The 18,102-nt window shown below is 50.5% G+C and overlaps 1 protein-coding gene across 1 annotated transcript in view; it reads right to left on the bottom strand.

Moving 5' to 3' along the window:
* The window catches only part of COL5A1 (collagen type V alpha 1 chain), a 133,991-nt gene that overhangs the window by 75,063 nt on the left and 40,826 nt on the right, over window positions 1–18,102 (bottom strand). The window contains exon 5 of the mRNA XM_066562709.1: window positions 1,105–1,236. Within this exon, the coding sequence (XP_066418806.1) occupies window positions 1,105–1,236 (132 nt within the window). The remainder of the gene's footprint in view (window positions 1–1,104; window positions 1,237–18,102) is intronic.

Genomic DNA, 18,102 nt, shown 5'->3' with positions numbered 1-18,102 from the left:
AACAGAGGCTGGTTCCAGGCGGGCACGGCCCCGCTCCTCGCCAGCCCAGCTCTCCCTGGCAGCGGCCGCCGGCACGTGGAGCTGCTCCTACATTGAGCAACACAGCCTCGGGACAAGCCAGCTCTTGTTGGACTGCTGGCTCCAAAAGAGGAGTTTTATTTTCCTGCTGCCACAGATTTCCACCAAAGTGCTGTTTTATTTGTGCTATTTATTGTTTCTGCAGAAGCGCTGGCGGAGCGGCAGCGGCGCTTGCCCGGGGCTGTGCCTCGCCGTGAGCATCCCAAAGCCCTGCTTAGGTGCTGGATTAATTTAATCCCAAAGATAAACTGGCAGGGCTGATGGCATTACTGGTTTGTGGGGATTCCCTGACCCTGCAGGTCTGGGCTCAGCTGAAAGCAAATCAGCCCTAGAGGATGTCAGGATGCCAGACAGCAACTGCAGCAAGCCGAGACCTCTTTAAAAAGGGCAAAATTCAGGTGATGCTCATTAAATTCAGCCACACCCAGATATTTCTGATTGGGCAGCAAACATGCAAATGCACCCTCCACCAGCCTTTTTTATAGTGTTTCCTTTTTTTAAGGAAAAGGCCTGGGGTGAACCCTTCGTACAAAAATTATTGGGCACAGCAGCTCCCAGGGATGACTTGGAAGCATTTCTGCCAAAATGAGATTAAAAGGAAATCCAGGGGAAAAATGGTTCTCCCTCCTTTAACACCTGTTGTTTCACAGAATATTGAGAAATAACTGTTTAATCCTTTTACAAGTCCAACAGCATAACTGGAAATTTAGAAACAGGTGCTGATCTGGACAGGGCTGGAGCTGCCAGGGAAGGTCAGTAATCCACACTTGGCTCACATTGTCTCTCCTGTGTTTCTGAGCTCCAAAAGGATGTTCCTTTCAGTCTCTGGAAACAGAAGGAGCTCAGAAAGAAGAGAAACTCCCAAGATCCAAACCCAGAACGCGTAAATCCTAAAAACAATCCCTGTCTTGAACGCTGGAGACGAGTCGTGGGGAAGCTGAGCACGAGGAAGGAGCCACGTGTTTGAGAGGGTGAAATAAACCCAAATATGGGTGGTTACAGCCCAAACCCTCCGCAGAGACTCACGTATTCGTCCTGGTTGGGGTCCTGGGACTGGGGGGAGTCGGGGATGGCGGTGTCGCAGTCGGGGCTGTAGTGCTCGCAGTACTCCAGGGCTGCCCGCGGGTCCGCCACGATCAGGAGCTGCTGGATGTCACCCTGCAGGGAGGGAGCACACAGGGTCAGGGGTGGGTGCTGCTCCTGGAGGCACCAGCCTGGGGCCGCGATCAAAGCCAGAAACACAAAGAAACGGAAAGCAGAACGCGTGGCAGGGCCGCCTTCCTGACACGGGCACATCCCCTGCGATGAGCCAGGGGAAAAGCTCCATGTCCAGGGAGCAGCTGCTTCTCTTGGGCTGCTCCACGAGGTGTGAACCCACTGTGCTTCATGCCCAGCCCAAAATCCACCTCCCCAAAACACAAATCACCCAGTATGACGGCGCTGGCAGCCCCAAGCAAGGCAAGTGCAGGAAAAATAAAAATAAAAATAAAAGGGCTTTGTGCCCCCCCCCCAAAATCAGCAATAAAACAACTCCTTTCCACCTGGTCCTATGCAGGGCTGCAAAGTCACCTTGGCCAGTCCCAAAAGCTGCTTTTTGGCCTCAAAACTTCTCTGCTTCTCCCACCCCACCAGCTGGTCTCATATCACCCCCCTTTTTTTTTGCATCTTTCCTTACCTCTATGTTCCACCCACAACAGACACAGCCAGAGATTAGAAATGCATCTGATAAACCCAGAAAAGAGCCAAAGGGAGGCCTTTTTATACTAAAACCCAGGTGCAGAGGAAGCTCATTAGGCACCAGGGCTGGTTAATGGAGCAGCTGCTCCCTGAAGGCCGACACAGCCACAGCCAGAAGGTCAGAGCAGAAATTGCTCTTGAGTTTCCTAAAGAGCCACCACGCTGCTCAACCACGATGCCAAAATCCAGTTCATTCAGCAGACAGTTACATAAGACTTTACTACTTGGATGCTTAGAGCTGATACTTTAATTAGGGGAGGGAAAAAAAAAATTCTTATTTAATAATAGACAAACAAGGCTAAAGCATCAGGGGGAAAAGCAGGAGCCTTACAGCAAAACTGGGAGGATGATTTGGGCGGTAATAGGAACCAGAAGCTCCAAAGGGAGCCTGGCCAGACTGGCAAACAGCCCTGTGGAAAAGGATATTTTTGAAATTTTGGGCCAAATCTGCCTTGGTGTGACTGGATCATGGACTTGCCCACTGACTTGCCCCCAAAAAAGGGAATGCTGTTCACATTTTGGGCAGAGATCCGCTGGGCAAGGAGCAGCTCAGAGCTGCCTGGAGCTCCCTCCTCCATTCCCAGGTTGTCACTTCCCTCCCTGCAGCAGCTCAGGAACATCTGGGCACCTCTCAGACCTACCCCAGTCACCCTTCAAAGAGCATTCATTGAAGCTCATTAGTCATTGTTTCCAGTGAATAACCTTTACAAAATTAACAGAAATGTCTGTAAAGCGGGTTTCAATTTTCCACTTTTAAAACAAGAAACATCTTTCTTTCCCTTTCCCTTTTCTTTTTTTTTTTTTTTTTTTTTTTTGTTAATATAAATCCAGTCCTGCCATTACTATTCCAGCTTTTTCTTTTGCAATGTAACCACCAAAACTGGGCTAAGATTATTGGGGAAATGAAATAGTCCAAGATTGAATTTTTTTTATTTTTGTAGAATATTTCCTTTTATCCAAGCAGCTCTGGCCACCACCTGCCCATGGGACCCATTGGTCCATGGTGGGACCTCCAGGACCCCAGGTCCTGGGGGTGCTATGGGGTTACTCAGGCCATAAATTATAAAACCATCCCTGTCCCCAAAGGCACTCCAGAGCTCCAAACCTGTTCCTTTGGATTTCCCTCCAGCAGGGAATACCCAACTCGACCAAGGAATCTGTGGCTGATGTGAAAACTCTTCCAGCTGCTATTTCTGCCCCCAGGACCTCAGCCAGCCCTCTCTGACACCTCAGCTAAGCCACTTGGGCCCTCCTCTCCCTCAGGTGCTTAAAGCTCCCAGTTTTCCATGGGAAGATGGGAAGTGCCTGGCATTGCTGGGATAAGCTGAAATAAAGCAGCCCCAAAGCAGACCTGGGACTTGTCTCCAAGAGGCAGGGGAGGCTGAAAAAGCTTTTTCTCCCTGATAAGGTTGGATTTACACCTCATGGAGAGCTGATAGGCTGCATCCCATAAGCGAGCAGGGCTGGAGCTGCGTTTCCTCAAGGAACAGATAAAGCAAGGAAAGGCATCCTGGCTAAACACAGTGCCAAAGGTTAAGCAGAAGAGAATTTGCTAAAGCTGGGTTTGTTTTTAGTCTCAGCTGACGGCAGCTCCTGAGCTATGCATGGGGAAAAACCTTGATCCCACCCTGCCTGGGCATCCTCAGCCTTGGAGAGTATGAAAAACAAAACCACCTGCAAATCCCTGCAGAAAACTGAACCTCAACACACCCAAGGACAGCGTGGGCCCCACAGTTTGTGCTGGGTGAGAGGGGGAGGCTGAGCAGGGGAAGCTTCCTGCTCATTCTGGGTCAGGAACTTGGGGAAATCAGCGCACAACTGAATAAATGTGGGACGTGGGGAGCGCCAGGAAAAAGCATCAGACGGCTCCGCCAGAGCTCACCACGCTTCACAGGCTGCTGCTGCCCCTCTCCTTTTCAAACCCAGCCAATCACCATGCCCAGAGCTCATCCTTGGCTTGTTCCAGCCTGAAAAATGCAGGAGAACCAAGGCTGAACTAATGCAAAATGCAGGAGAACCAAAGCGGAACCCAGGAGAACCAAGGCTGAACAATGCAAAATCCAGGAGAACCAAGGCTGAACCAAAGCAGAACCCAGGAGAACCAAGGTTAAACAATGCAAAACCCAGGAGAAGCAAGGCTCAAACAATGCAAAACTCAGGAAAACCAAGGCTGAACTGATTCAAAATCCAGGAGAACCAAGGATGAACCAATGCAAAACGCAGGAGAACCAATGCAAAACCCAGAAGAACCAAGGCTCAAACAATGCAAAATGCAGGAGAACCAAGGCTGAACCAATGCAAAACTCAGGAAAACCAAGGCTGAACTGACTCAAAACCCAGTTTTGAATCTCCTTGCAGGAGAAGCAAGGCTGAACCAAAGCAGAACCCAGCAGAACCAAGACTGAACCAATTCAAAATCCAGGAGAACCAAGGCTCAAACAATGCAAAATTCAGGAAAACCAAGGCTGAACTGACTCAAAATTCAGGAGAACCAATGCAAAACCCAGGAGTACCGAATTAGGGACAACTGAGAGCCCAAACTGGGAGCGCCCGAGGCCCAGCACAGAGGCTGAGCAGCTCAGGGGAGAGGGAAAGGAGGAGAGCTCAGCCCATTCATCTTTGTTTCACTCCCAGCAAGCGCCCAGCACCGGGGGATACCCCGTGCTAACACTTGTAAAAAGCAGCCAGGAGTAAAAACCTTGTTAGCGAGATTCCCAGTCAATTGACCTCATCCCTCAGCAGCAAACAATAAAAGGGGCTAATTTAGGCTGCCATAAAAAGCCCCACTATCTGCACCTCACAAAAGCTGCACAAAGCTCTGCTGTCAAGAGCCCCATTTCTGAGATTTAAAAAGCAACTTTCAATGGAGCCAGCCGCGCTGGGAGGTTCGGGAGCCTTTTGTGTCCTCTCCAGTGTGCTGCTGCTAATAAATTGTGCCCAGGGACCTAGGGATCCTGCCTGGCAAAGGGGAGCCAGCCCTGCTCCCATTCCACCCTCAAGTGTCCGTTTGTTTCCCTGGTTTGGTCACAAACCAGCCCAAAATCTCCTTCCCAGCTGGATTTTTGCAGCACTAACAAAGATCCCGTTAAGCCACACGCACGGATCAGTGTGGGACAGGGTTTTCCAAGAGAGACAACTGAAAAATGCACCAATAAAGTGGTTTAAAGGCCTGACCAGCCCAAAATCTCCTTCCCAGCTGGATTTTTGCAGCACTAACAAAGATTCCATTAATCCACACGCACAGCTCGGTGTGGGACAGGGTTTTCCAAGAGAGACAACTGAAAAATGCACCAATAAAGGGGTTTAAAGGCCCGAGCAGCCAAATCAAAGACTTGTTTTCAAGTAATGAGTTATTTCAGGCAGAGAGCAAGATGGAAACACTCTGGAGTTGCTTTGTGGAAGTCACCAGCAGCGTCCCCCAGCCACCCACACAGTGGGTAAAGCTCTTTTTTGGCCTGGCAATGAGTTGGGCAAAAGGCTCAAGGAAGTTCTCCAGTGCCTGGAGCACTTGGTAGCATCCAGAGGCTGAGCTCAGTTGTGTTTTGCTGGCTTAACAAAAAAAAAATTTCAAGCGGAGAATAAAAAATTCAATTTTTTTTTGCCTGCCAATAACCACAATTGTATAGATTAGGAGAGGCAGCGTTTAAAAGAAAAGGATAAATCCCACTTTGGCCTTTATTCCTAAAACTTCTGGTGCAGAGGAAGAGGCAGGACAGCACATTTCTGAGCAGGACCGTGAGTTGTGAGGGTTTCATTTGCTCCACCAGACAGATGGAAGTGCTAACTGTCAGGAGCAGTAAGGATCTGCCTGACATTTATGGTAAAGTCATTTATGCCTGATGACTCATTTGCTTTATGGATTAAGTTCCATCAAAGCCAGTTTAACTCAAGTCCCCAGCCAGCTCCCAGACAAGGCTGGAAAAGCTCTTTCTGGAGCATTTTTTAACACTTATTCTATATGCTTGCAAAAAAAAATGTCACATCACTTCCAATGACATCAACTTCAGGAACTCAGAGGAATCGTTGTGGTTCAATGAAAAATAAACCAGCTGGAGAGGAGGATCAGAGTGACTTCATCTGGCCCTGGCAGCAGCTCCCTAAATCCTGGGATTCTTCAGGGCTCCCACTGTTCATTAACTGGACTCGGGTTAGGGCCTCACCCCAAAACTCTGAGATTCAGCGTCCCTAAGGGAAAATCCTGCTGGATGTTGGAAACTCCTGCATTTCAACTGGAGAAACACAGGCCCAGGGTGAAGGGTGATAATGTAAAATCTTCCCAATTATTGGGAATCACTGAAGTTTATCCTGACAAACTCCCTGGCTCCATAACCCCAAACCCAGGCAGAGGCTGGAGAGGGGCAGGGGTTCAGTGCAGCTCCAGGATGAAGTGGAAGCTCAAAAACCCCTAATCCCTGTCTTGGAGCCAGCCTGGCAGCCCTCAGCTGTTCCACTTGATAAATCCTGTCACCAGCACTTCCCAGGGATTCTCACAGCCCAGCTCCAGCCTGGAGTGGTGTTGGAGACATCAGCAAAGGCCCAGGAACCACCACAGCTCTGCCACGGGGAAACCCCAAAAATCAGAGGTGCTCAGAGCATCCCAGAGTCCCTCCTTGAAACACAGCAGCTCCAGGAAAGCAGCAAAAATGCAGCAAAGGGGTCAGACAAAGCCTCAGCATCCCCCCAGTCCCTGTCCCCATGTCCTGAGCGCTCTCCTGGCCAGGAGTGACCCCACAGACAGAGCAGCTGCTGCCGAAAGAGCTTCCTTTGGGCACTGCAGCATGGGGAGGTAATTGTTGAAAGTTTGGCTAAATAATAATGAATTTAAAAGAGAAAAGCTTGACTCGCACGCAGCTGTGACTCAGCTACACATTGCTGGTGGTTTGGCTAAATCCAGCTGGGTGTTTGTGTCCCCATCCTGCTCAGAGGGGCTGCAGGGCTGGATGGGGCTGCTCTGGGGTTACCCCAAGAACAGCTCCTGCTGCTTTGGGCACTCACACAGGAGCCTCTGCCCAGCCCTTTTTGGAAAAACCAGGTTTAATTCAGCAGAGCTGAGAGAGAAAAGTGTCACCAGCACAAAATGTGGCTCCAAACCCTCTTGAGAGCTGGGGAAAGTTTCTGTTTTTCACTGCATCTCTGTGTGGGGACCACAGTGAAGCCCTGGGACCAGGGATGCTCCTGGCTCAGCCTGGACTGGGGGTGCAGCACTGGGCTTAGGGTTTCCCTGGGGTCCCCACACAGAGATGCAATGAAAAAGAGAAACTTTCCCCAGCCCTTGAGAGGGTTTGGTGCCACATTTGATGCTGGTGACACCCTGAGCCCAGTGCTGCAGCCCCAGCCCAGCCCGGGCAGGAGCATCCCTGATTTTGGGCTTGCAGAGCACAAACTCTGCAATTAGCACAGCCCACGAGCTCTTCCCCTGCCCACAGCAGCAAGAGGAGCATCAGCCCTCTGGCTGGGTGCTAATTAACCTCTCTGCTAATTGCCCAACCTTTCTGTTTTACAGTCCCAGGGAGGAAGGCCGTTTCCCATCCTGTGAGGATCCCCGAGCTCGCTGCTCCTCCTGCCTGCTGGGCTGGAAGGAACGGGCCAGGGAAGTGTTGTCCCCTCCTTGTCCCCTCCCCTGAAGCCTGGCACCTCTCCATGCTGTCCCCAACACCCAGCCCTGCCCCAACACGAGACCAAATCCTGTTTTTCCCCCCATAGCTGCTGCATCCTTGGACCTGCAGCCTCGTGGCTGTGGTTTAAAATTCAATTAATCGATTCAATTCAATCCTGCCTTAAAATGAAGAGGTATTTTGGAGCAAAGGGCTGCTTGCAGAGCCCACAGAACACTTGAGGTCTGCCTGTGTGTGCCATCCCAAACCCAGCTGGGGAGCAGCTCAGCAAGGACTCCTGGCTGGAAGGGAAGGACAGGCCATTCCCTGAGAGGGGAACAAAAGCCAGATGGCTTTGCTAATTCTGGAAAGCTCTCCTGAAGCAGCTGTCGCTCTGCCAACACCCAAATACCCATCAAGGACTCCCTGGCAGGGCAGGAGGCCGCAGCACAAGGCCCATTTCCAGGTGGACACTTCCCACCCAATCCCAGAGTCAAAAACCCTAAATAACCCTAAATAACCCTAAAGCAAACACAGCCCTGAGCTCCCCCTGAGCACCTTAGCAGTGCATTTCTCCAGGGATTTTTCTTGGTTTTCCAAGCTGGAAAAGGCACTTTGGGAAGGGCACAGCACCCCTCAGCAGGGCTGTCACAGCCAGCCCTCCCTCACGGGGGGACAGAGCCAGGCTGCACAAGCACAGCTGGGATTTTCTGGAGAAAATGGAAGATTTGAGGTGGGGAACACAAGCAGGAAAAAGTGGAGAGAGGTTTGAGCGTCCTGTCCCTGCATGCTGGGCCTGGCAGGTCCCTCCCAGGCAGGGGATGTGTCCAGCTGTCCCCTGACTCATGTCTGGGGCTCCAAACCACCAGACGTGGGCTGTGCGCTCCCCTTCACAGCACAAAAGTGGTTTTTTAGTGGTTTTTTTTAGCTTTTGCTGCAGGGAATTCCACCAGAGAGCAGGACCCACCCTGAGGAAAAATGATTCTGTGGCTTCTGGTTTTCCTCCTGGCTGACATCAGCCCTGGGAGCCTGGTGGCATCACCACTGCAGCCCTTTGGGACCAAACATTGGCAAGATTTGGGGTTTCGCTTCCACTTCGCTTTCCCTGCTTTTCACTTTCCTCTTCCCCCCTGCTTTTCACTTTTTCCTTTTTTCCAGGTCCTTCTTAAAGCTGGATTTCTCTGCATCTCACCTCAGTGGGACGGGGAGGTGCAGCCAGGGAAAAGCAGCCAGGCAGTGGGGACTGCAGGAAAAGGAAAAGGCAGCCAAGGTGCCTTAAAAAAATAACAAAGCTGCTAAAAAACACCGAGAGAGAGAGAGAGAGAGATCCTTAAATCAACAACCTGCTCAGCCACTCTGCTGGGCTATTTTTATGTATTTATGTCTGTTGAACAAACCACAATTTATCTCCTGGGGTTTCTGGGTGCAAAACAATCAGTTCTGGCCACAAAAAGCAGGATGGGGCTGCAGGCCCAGTCTGGAAGGGTGGCTGGACTGGGAGAGGGGCTGCTGGGACAAAAGGCTGCTTTATATTCCCTGCTTCCCTCCACCCTGGCCAAGCACTGTGTGCTAGCACAGGCAAAAATCATTTGAGGCAAAAATAATAGGAGAGGCAAAAATAATAGGAGAGATTTCTGCAGCTCTTTTGCAAAAAGAGGGGGAAAAAATAATGGCACAGTTCAGGTTTTTAAAGGGTAAAGAATAGAAAGAAAGGAAAGAAGAAGCCCCTGCCAGTCCCACTCCTCTCCACCCCAATAAAGAGAGAACATCACAATAGGAAAATGAAACTCGAGAGCAAAGTCAGCCTCTACGTTTGCAAAACGAGAAGTTTTGAACTTTTCTTTTTTGAATTGTGTGCTCTGAGCAGATGGCCTGAGCCCCCCCAGCAGATCAGGAACACATGTGAAGAACCAGCAACCTGAACCACAGGTTTTTATTAAGCTGCAGTTCAGATTTCATCCCACTGAAGTGAACATTGTCCCTCTGCAGCAGCAGCTGTGGGGTGGCTGCCCCTCAGAGGGGCTTTGCAAATGTCCTGGGTGTCCCTGGGTGCTGATAACCCTGAGGGATCTCAGGGATGCCGTGGCTGCCTGGCTGGGGCTGATCTTGGCTCTCTAATTCTGGATATTTGTCCCTGTGACACCTCCAGGTGCCAAGCAGTGCTGACTTCAACAGCTCCTCCACTGGGAGAGAGAAAAAACCTGCCAGATTTGGGTAATTCTGGGGGATTTGTGTCACTCTGCAGGACAGGAGCTGGGGCTGGGTTCTCACTGGGTTGTGAACCTCACACTGGATCTAATTTGGATCTGATTAAGCCATGCACAAACCAAGCTTGACTGGAAGAAAGAATTCCTCTGCTGGTTTAGTTTGGAGCTGCTGGGCAAAGCTGAACCTCCCATTTCAGGGGGAGAAGGGAAGAAAAAAAAGGTAAAAAAACCTGCCTGCAGAAAACCCTCCCAAACTCCCATGAACACAGCACAGAGCCTGAGCTGCTGCTCCCCCTGTCCAGTGTGGACTGAAAAAGGGGAAACTGGGTTCTGAGAGGAGCTGGAAGGAGAGGAAAGCAGGTTTGGGGTGTGCTGGGCACAGCCACACCACAGGGAAGGGGATGCTGGGCTCAGAGCTGGGGTAGGTTCAAACCTCTCCTGTCTGGGGCTTTAATGGGGCCTCCAGGCCCAAGCAGTTCATTTCTAACCCCTACAAGGAGCTCAGGCAGGACTGGATCTCTCCCTGCAAGGATCCTACCCAGAGGGGAGAGTTGGAGTAGAGCTGTTGTAGGCATTTCCTAGAGGGAAACACCTTCACCAAAGGAGCAAAAACCAGTTTGTAAACCCAGTTTACAGCTGCTAAATATTCACTTCATGGGCAGCAGGAACCTGGGGGAGAGATTTCATCTGAAGCTTTAAAGGCAGCCATGAGGAAGCTCTCTCTTCTCATGAATTCATTAGGATAACCCTGCATTTTTTTGGCTGCTTTCCCCCCAAAACCAAGCCCTGGGTGATGCCTGTGTGCAGCCCCAGGTGTGTCTGTCTGTCCCAATAATTCTTCTGTCTGATGGCTGATTTCAATCACTTCTGACAGGGAAAAGAGGCTCGGGATAATTAAACTGCTATAAATGTCATGGAAACAGACAGCTCAGGAAAAGAAATCCTCCCAGAGCCTTGGCTGTGCTGAGCCCTCCTCTGATCAGACCCAGGCACTCAACAAACATCTCTTTAATGTCCCCACCACCCCTTTCATGTCCCTACCAGCAGCTGAGGGAACCACAAAGCACAAATTAGAAGGGATCTAGGCCTGGCTGATCCCAGAGCATCTCTGAGCTTCCCAATTCCCACAGCTGCTGGAAAAACATGGGCTGAGGCACCACAAAATGAGCACTTTTCCTTGCCTTTGTGCCTATCCATGGAAAAAACAAAATAAAACAAAACAAAACATTTTCCTCCATTTTCCAGCCCCAAGACAGATGGAGGAGGGAAGGGAGCGTGCCCAGGTCTCAGCTAAGGCAGATTCCAGGGTTTTGTGGGATTTCCAGAGGGATTTCAGCAGATCCAAGGGTTTTTGTGGGTGCCTGTCAGCAGCTCCAGGCTGGCACTGCCACCTCAGATGAGCCTTTCCAGCGGCTGCTCCATCTGCTCTCAACACACTTGGAATCCCTTCCTGCCCCCTCCAAACACTCCCTGGAGTTATTTTTCTTCCCCCCCCCCCCACTCTGTGACCACACAGCAGCCTGGCACTCTGTGATTTCTGCCTTCAAACTCCTCATTTGGTGGCTCCAAATCAGCATTTCTGTCGTTGTGCACACAAATTACAGCCCCGAGAATAGAGGCCCCACAATCACCGTGTGCTGAGCTCTCGCTGCTCTCACATCCATCCTTTGTGGTGTAAAACCCTTTAACCCTGCACAGCTGGTTTTGCCTTCTCCCCCCTCCAGAGGATAAATTCCTAGTGGGAATCCAGAGGATGACTTTGAAAGGAATCCTTGAAAAGCTGCTCAAAACTGAGTTTTTCAGGGTTTTTTAAAATCAATGCACCTTCCATCTGTTTATAATATTAAACCCACCTCCCGTGAGAGGGACTTCATAGCAAGAGATCCCTCAAAACCCCCAAATCCATCCCTCAGATACCTCTCCAGAATTCAAACATGGAGGTTTTTTACCCTTTTTTTGTAGTTATTCTCTATTCCAGAGCTTTAACAAACCACCAGTGTGAAAAACCCCCTCAGCAGCAGTTTTTCCAGCAGTTCCTTCCCATTATTTTCCAACAGGAGCTGATTTGGCTCAGGTACATTCACACGGAGTGGTTTTGTTCCCTAATTGAAGCATCGAGTCAGATTATGCTTCTGAAGCAGCAAATGAGACTATTCACCAAAAAAAATCTCTTTATCCTTGCTCAAAACGTTTGCTTGCCTGGATATGCTTATGAAGAATAACTCAGGGAGCTCCTAAAAATGGGATTTTGCAATTTGAGCCTCATCTTGACAGTCAGGAAAAGAAATTTCCATGCAGGGACAAAGCAGTGGGACAGGGTGACACAGTGGTGCTGTCCCTGAGAGCCACCCCGAGTGTCCCATGTGCCAAGCAAGGCTCAATCCCATGGACAGCATCCCAAAAACCTCATTTAGACCCTCTGGAAAGCTGCATTAAATCATGGCCTGCACATTGTGGGAGGCATTTACATAAAGGAGCAGAGGGTCAGCCTGACCTTCAGTGTCCAGCGTGGAAATTTCAAAAAAAAAAAAAAAAAGAAAAAGAAAAAGAAAAAGAAAAGAAAAAATCCCACAAAAGCCCAGCCCAGGCCTGTGCAAACTGAATGGGGCCAAATGAATGGCTGGCATTGTGTGCCCTGCTGTGCCAGCCCTGGAACTGGCACTGAATGAAGCTGGGATGGGCAGAGGATGGGGCCAGGAGCAATTCTGAAAGAATCCCCTGGTTTTGTGTGAGGGGTACCCCAAAGGACACCCACACTCAATGCCCTGCGCTCACAGGCCAGCCTCAAAAAGAGATTTTGCTCCATTTTCCTCATCCCACTCATTAGGGATCCCTGGAAGAAACCCAAGGCCCCATTTCCCCTTGTCCTCCACTGCTCTCTGAGCACCAGGTAGTGCAGGCCAGCCTGGGCCGTGCCACCACTCTGTGTCACCTTACCAAGGTGACATCGTCCCCACATCCTGGCCCACGGGAAACTGCAGAATTTCCTTGCAAAGGAGGCACAGTCTGCAAAAACTCCCCTCAATCCCAAATTCCAGGCTGCCCAGCCTCCCCTTGGCACAGCCCGAGGTGCCAAAAATCCCTTTTCAATCTGGCTCAGGTGCCACCCCTCTGTGTCACCTTACCGAGGTGACAACGTCCCCACGGCCTGGCTGCTGTCCCCAGCTGAGCAGGGCCCTGTTACCCAGCCTGTCCTTTTGTGTGCAGAGGAGGCACTGTGCACAAAAACTCCCCTCAATCCCAAATTTGAGGCTGCCCAGCCTTCCCTTGGCACAGCCTGGGCTGTGCCACCGCTCTGTGTCACCTCACCGAGATGACAACGTCCCCAAGGCCTGGCTGCTGTCCCCCTCTGAGCAGAGTCCTCTTATCCAGGCTGTCCACAGGAAACTACAGAGCTTCCTTGGAGCGGGAGGCTACCAAACCTCCCCTCAATCCCAAATTCCAGGCTGCCCAGCCTCCCCTTGGCACAGCCTGAGGTGCCAAAAATCCCTTTTCAATCTGGCTCAGGTGCCACCCCTCTGTGTCACCTTACCGAGGTGACATCGTCCCCACGGCCTGGCTGCTGTCCCCAGCTGAGCAGGGCTCTGTTATCCAGGCTGTCCACAGGAAACTACAGAGCTTCCTTGGAGAGGGAGGCTACCAAACCTCCCCTCAGTCCCAAATTCCAGGCTGCCCAGCCTCCCCTCGGCTCCCTGTTCCTGCAGACCTGACCCCAATTCCCAATTAATTCCCTCCACCACCCCACTGAGTGCTGCCCTTCTCCCACCCCAAACCCCGTCCCCCTGATGCCAGCTCCTCACCCAGCCCTGCTCACACCATTCCAAGTTTCCCCTCTCCCTCCAGATCAAATAATCAGCCAATAACCCAGGGCTCTCCTGGAGGAGTTCTTTTTCCATGACATATGTGTGAACCATCAGGGATGGTTTAAAAACTGATTCCCCCTCATTACAAGGCCGGCACAAAGCTGCTCCTTTGTGTCTTCCCCCTCTGCACCACTGCCTGCTCTGGTTTCACATTGATTTATTTCCCTTTCATCTCTGGAAAATTAGGAATTCTGCTGCCCACAGGAGGATGGATAGGCCAGTGGATTGTGAGGGGGAAAATACAGAGTGAAGCAAAGCTTTTGGATTGAGTTACTCATTTGAAAACTCACTGAGCTGAAGTGGAGGCACTTGCTCAGGTTTTAGTGTAAAAAAAGGGTCACAGAGTCTGCCTGGGAGGTGTTGATCCCAAAGATCCAGGGGATTCCATTCCCACCTCTGGCCACAGCAAAGGTCAGGGATGCAAAGGGTAAAAGAGGATTTGGGGAGGGAGAGGCTGGAGGAGCAGCTGCTCTTGGGACAGAAAGGGAAGGGGCAGCAAAGAAATCCTGAGATCCCAGAACGGATTGGGATGGAAGGGACCTTAAAGTGACCCAGTCCCACCTGGGCTCACTCCCAATGCCAGAGCGTCACTGACATCTTCTATGGAAAATCCTTTCCTTAGGGTTTTTTTCCTCCTGAGAAGCTGAGAGGCCTCAGGAACAAAATGTAACCAATGGTTATCTGCTGCTGTGGAATGCAACAGGTGCATCTGGGATTGGGCTCATGTGGTTGTTTCTAATTAATGGCCAATCACAGTCCAGCTGTCTCGGACTCTCAGTCAGAAACAAGCTTTTGTTATCATTCTTCTTCTTCTTGCTTGCCAGCCTTCTGATGAAATCCTTTCTTCTATTCTTTTAGTATAGCTTTAATACAATAAATATCATAAAATAATAAATCAGCCTTCTGAAACATGGAGGCAAGATTCTCATCCCTTCCCTTGTCCTGGGACCCCGGCCCAAACCACCACACCAGAGGCTTTTTGGATCCCAGAGCACATCAGGGCATCCAGTCCCACCCCACAGCAGCCTCCTGAGGTACCCCAAACTTGCTTTTACTCCATTTTTTTTTCTCCCTCAGAGCCAAATTAAAGTGGAAGTGGAGCTGCTGTTTCCTCAGCCCCACAGACAGGATTTCCACCCCCAAGAGCCACCCTGAGCTTTCCTCCACACCAAGGTGGCTCAGGACCAAGGGGGTTTTGTGTGCACAGAGCCTTTTAATCAGCACTTGGAACGTTTTCTGCCCCAGGAGGTGAACACAGGTTTTATGGATTAAAGGCAAGAGGGGAGGGGGAAACAGACCTGGCTGCCAAAGTGATCTGGGGATAGAAATGGGATTACAGCCCTCAGCTTGGGGAGATCTGCTGACACACTCAGAAAATGCAACTCAACACCAAATTTTGGTTGGAAAAGGATTTTCCTGCATCTGGCTGGCAGCAATCACCCAAGCATGGAGCAGGGACCTGCTGGGACCACCCGAGGAGGAGGCTTTGTGCAGGTTCCTGTTGCTAATTCCCACCACTGCTGGAAATTTGGCTGCTGGGGCAAGAGCTGGGAACGGAAAGCTGAGCTGGTGTGCAAACATAGGTGTGACACCTCTCATCCACACACCTTCCTCCCTCGTTTTCCAGGAAACTCAAATGTGCCCTTTGTTAATGTTCACACCCCAAAGCATTTTTTTCAATTGGGTTTTTTTTATTTTTTTGGCCACAAAAAATGGTTTGGGTTTCATTTATTCCGTGCAGCATTTACCACCTTAAATTCAGCATTAAAAAAAAAAAAATGAAATCTTGCCTTGGAGCTGGATTTGGATGATCTTTGGAGAAAGCTGATCTTTCTGTGATTTTTTTTTTAAGCATAAAACCTGCACAGTTCCATGAACAGCACCCCAACTTTTCATCCCAAGGAAGGGAGCTGGGTTTGTGCACCCTGGGGCCTGAAAATCAGGTGTGAAATTCATCCCAGAAAGGAGATTCTCCAAAGCAAACCCATGAAGGAACAGGACTGGATGCAGTGGAGGCTGAGCATCCCCAGACCTCGGATTTCACAGTTCTGAACATCCCCAGCCCAGATCTCACCCTTATGAGGATCCCAGCCTAGATTTCACAGTTTTGAACATCCCCAGAGCTTGGATTTCACCTTTCTGAGCATCCCCAGCCTGGATTTCAGTTCTGAATATCCCCAGCTCAGATTCACCCTTGGATCTCACCCTTCTGAGCATCCCCAGCCCAGATTTCCCCTCTCTGAGCAGCAAACTGGCAGAAGGACAAACCAAACCTGCAGATAAATTTGCTCCTGCAAGGCATCAAAGCCTCAGCAGAGCCTTGCATTGTTTGCAGCCATTCCAGAGCAGGGAACAGCACCCAAAAGTCACTTTCAGCACTGATTTCCCCCACATTTTCCCCTGTTTGTTCGAGTAGGTCTGACCTCCTGAACCCCAGCCAGCACTGGCTGCGTGTGCAGAACAACGAGCCCACGGTCAGGGATTCATTTTCCATGTTCTTGCAGGGGATAGAAAACTCCCAGACACCCCAATCCCCATCCAATCTTCTGGAGAAATCATTAGGAATCCCCTCTTCCAGCTCCCATCCCTGGGGGATGTGTTTATTGGGAATATTTCCACTTCAGCCCTGTCAGGGGGAGGACTACACCTGCACACTGGGGATGGCTGCAGTGGGCTTGGATTTTCCTCTGGGTTTTGGCAGGCAGCCCAGACTGCCTCCAAAAAGAAAAAAAGAAGGGACTAGAAAGACCTCACCATGTGTGAGGAACATGTGTTTCATTTGTTCAGGCCTCAGTGGTGAGGGAAGGGGGTGAACACGGAGTCAGCCCAGAGGTTTTTAGGTTGGGAAGGATTTTTACTCTGTCCTGCTCTCAGAAAAGGGGAAAAAAGGCAGGAAAATAGCAAAAGAGATTGAAATTACAGAGAAGCAGAAGCTTGAGCACCACCAGTTGGACAAGGACACAAAGCCTGATCAGCCTCATCATCCTCTTCCTCCAGCTTCTGGGGTTTGGCTCAGCTGAGCCTTTACTTCCCACAAATTCACTGCAACAATCCAAACCCACCGCCCTTTTGTAAATAAAAAAGGATTTTTCCTATTTACAGGCTGCAAAAAAATTTAACTTTTATGCAAGTAGGACTAATTGGTGAATAACCTCCCACACAGAACAAGGTTCCCAAGTGAGCAGGGAAGGGGAACATGCCCTGCTTTGGGCCAGGGCTCCCTGTCACGCTCTGCTCCCAAAAATCCCTTTTCCATCTTGCTCAGGGATGCTGCCAAAAACCTTCAGCTGGAAACTTCTCCCCCAAAGCACAAGGATTTGGCTTTTCCCTGCTGCTCAAGCTGAGGAAAATCATCTTTCCCAAACACATCCATTTGCTGCTCCTTCCCAAATCCCTTTGTGGCTCTTTCCCTGCCCCTGAAACTCCATCCTGGTCCCTGCAGATCCACAGCAGCCCTGCAAACCTTGCAATGATGTCACTGGAGAGAGGAGCAGCTTTCCAGCATTACATCAGCCTGTCTGGGCTCAGCAATCAGCCTCCTGCTCCTCAGACTTTCCATGGAAGAAATTCATCCCCCTCCTCCCTCCTCCCGTCCAAAGAGGGGGGGAAACAAACTCCAAATGGAGCCAGGGCTGGAAGAGAAATGACCCCGCACCTCGGAGCATCCACCACCCCAAACAAGCCTGGGGCTGCTGCCTGCCAGCACTGAAACACAAAAATCTGCCAGGGGGATCTGAGGAACAAGCAGCCACAGCTCCCCAAATCCCACAGAGTGCCTGGAGGGCTGGAAATTGCTCCAAAGGATGAGTTTTGCCTCCCGGAGATCGCTCGGTTTTCCTCTGGTTTTACTGCTCCTTTCTGCAGCAGGGACCCCAAGCCAGGGGAAGGGGACACAAGTTGCCTGTCCCCTCCAGGCCAGCAGGGATGGAGAGCCCTGCAGCATCCCAAACTCGTGGCAGAGCCCAATTTCCCCTTTAGCATCCCTTGGGGAAATGCTCCTCCAAACCAGCTCCTCTGTGGGAGCCCCTGGTACCCAACCATCAGGCTCCAAACTGCTTGTTTGAGGGATAATATCCAAAAAAGTGTAGATTTTCCACTGGCACATCCCAGCTGCAGTGCCCAGGAGCAGCAGGGTGTCAGTGGCTCCTGGGATGAGGTCCCACATCCTCCACCAGGAATTCCCAGAGGACATTAATCCTGGATTTTCAGGCCTAACTGCCCCATTTCCCACCCTTTGCCAACAAAACCCTCAATAGTGCCATCTTAGCCCAGAAACCACCCAAATCACCAAATTCCAGCCTGGTTTTGGGTGGGAGGAACATTAAAAATTCATCTTTTCCACCCCCAGTGGTGGTGGTGGTGGCACCTCCTAAAACCAGGCCTTAAATCTGGACAAGCTCTAAGACCACGCAGCTTCCTAAGGCTGATGTTTCACTTGGCACCCTGAAAAGATAAATGATAGACTGCAGGAGTGTTTGAAACATCAATAAAAAGCACTTTTAGGATCTGTTTGAACAATAAAGTGCTTTGTAAGCCATCAGAGGCCTGCAGGCATTCGATACCAGCAAACAGCACTAATTATCCACACATGCCAGCACAGTTGCTTTGACAGTTCATGAAATG

The sequence above is a fragment of the Molothrus aeneus genome, chromosome 19, assembly GCF_037042795.1.
Source record: "Molothrus aeneus isolate 106 chromosome 19, BPBGC_Maene_1.0, whole genome shotgun sequence".
Classification (NCBI taxonomy): domain Eukaryota; kingdom Metazoa; phylum Chordata; class Aves; order Passeriformes; family Icteridae; genus Molothrus; species Molothrus aeneus.
Note: the sequence above shows the minus strand (reverse complement) of the source record. Positions and strands in the feature narration are given on the sequence as shown.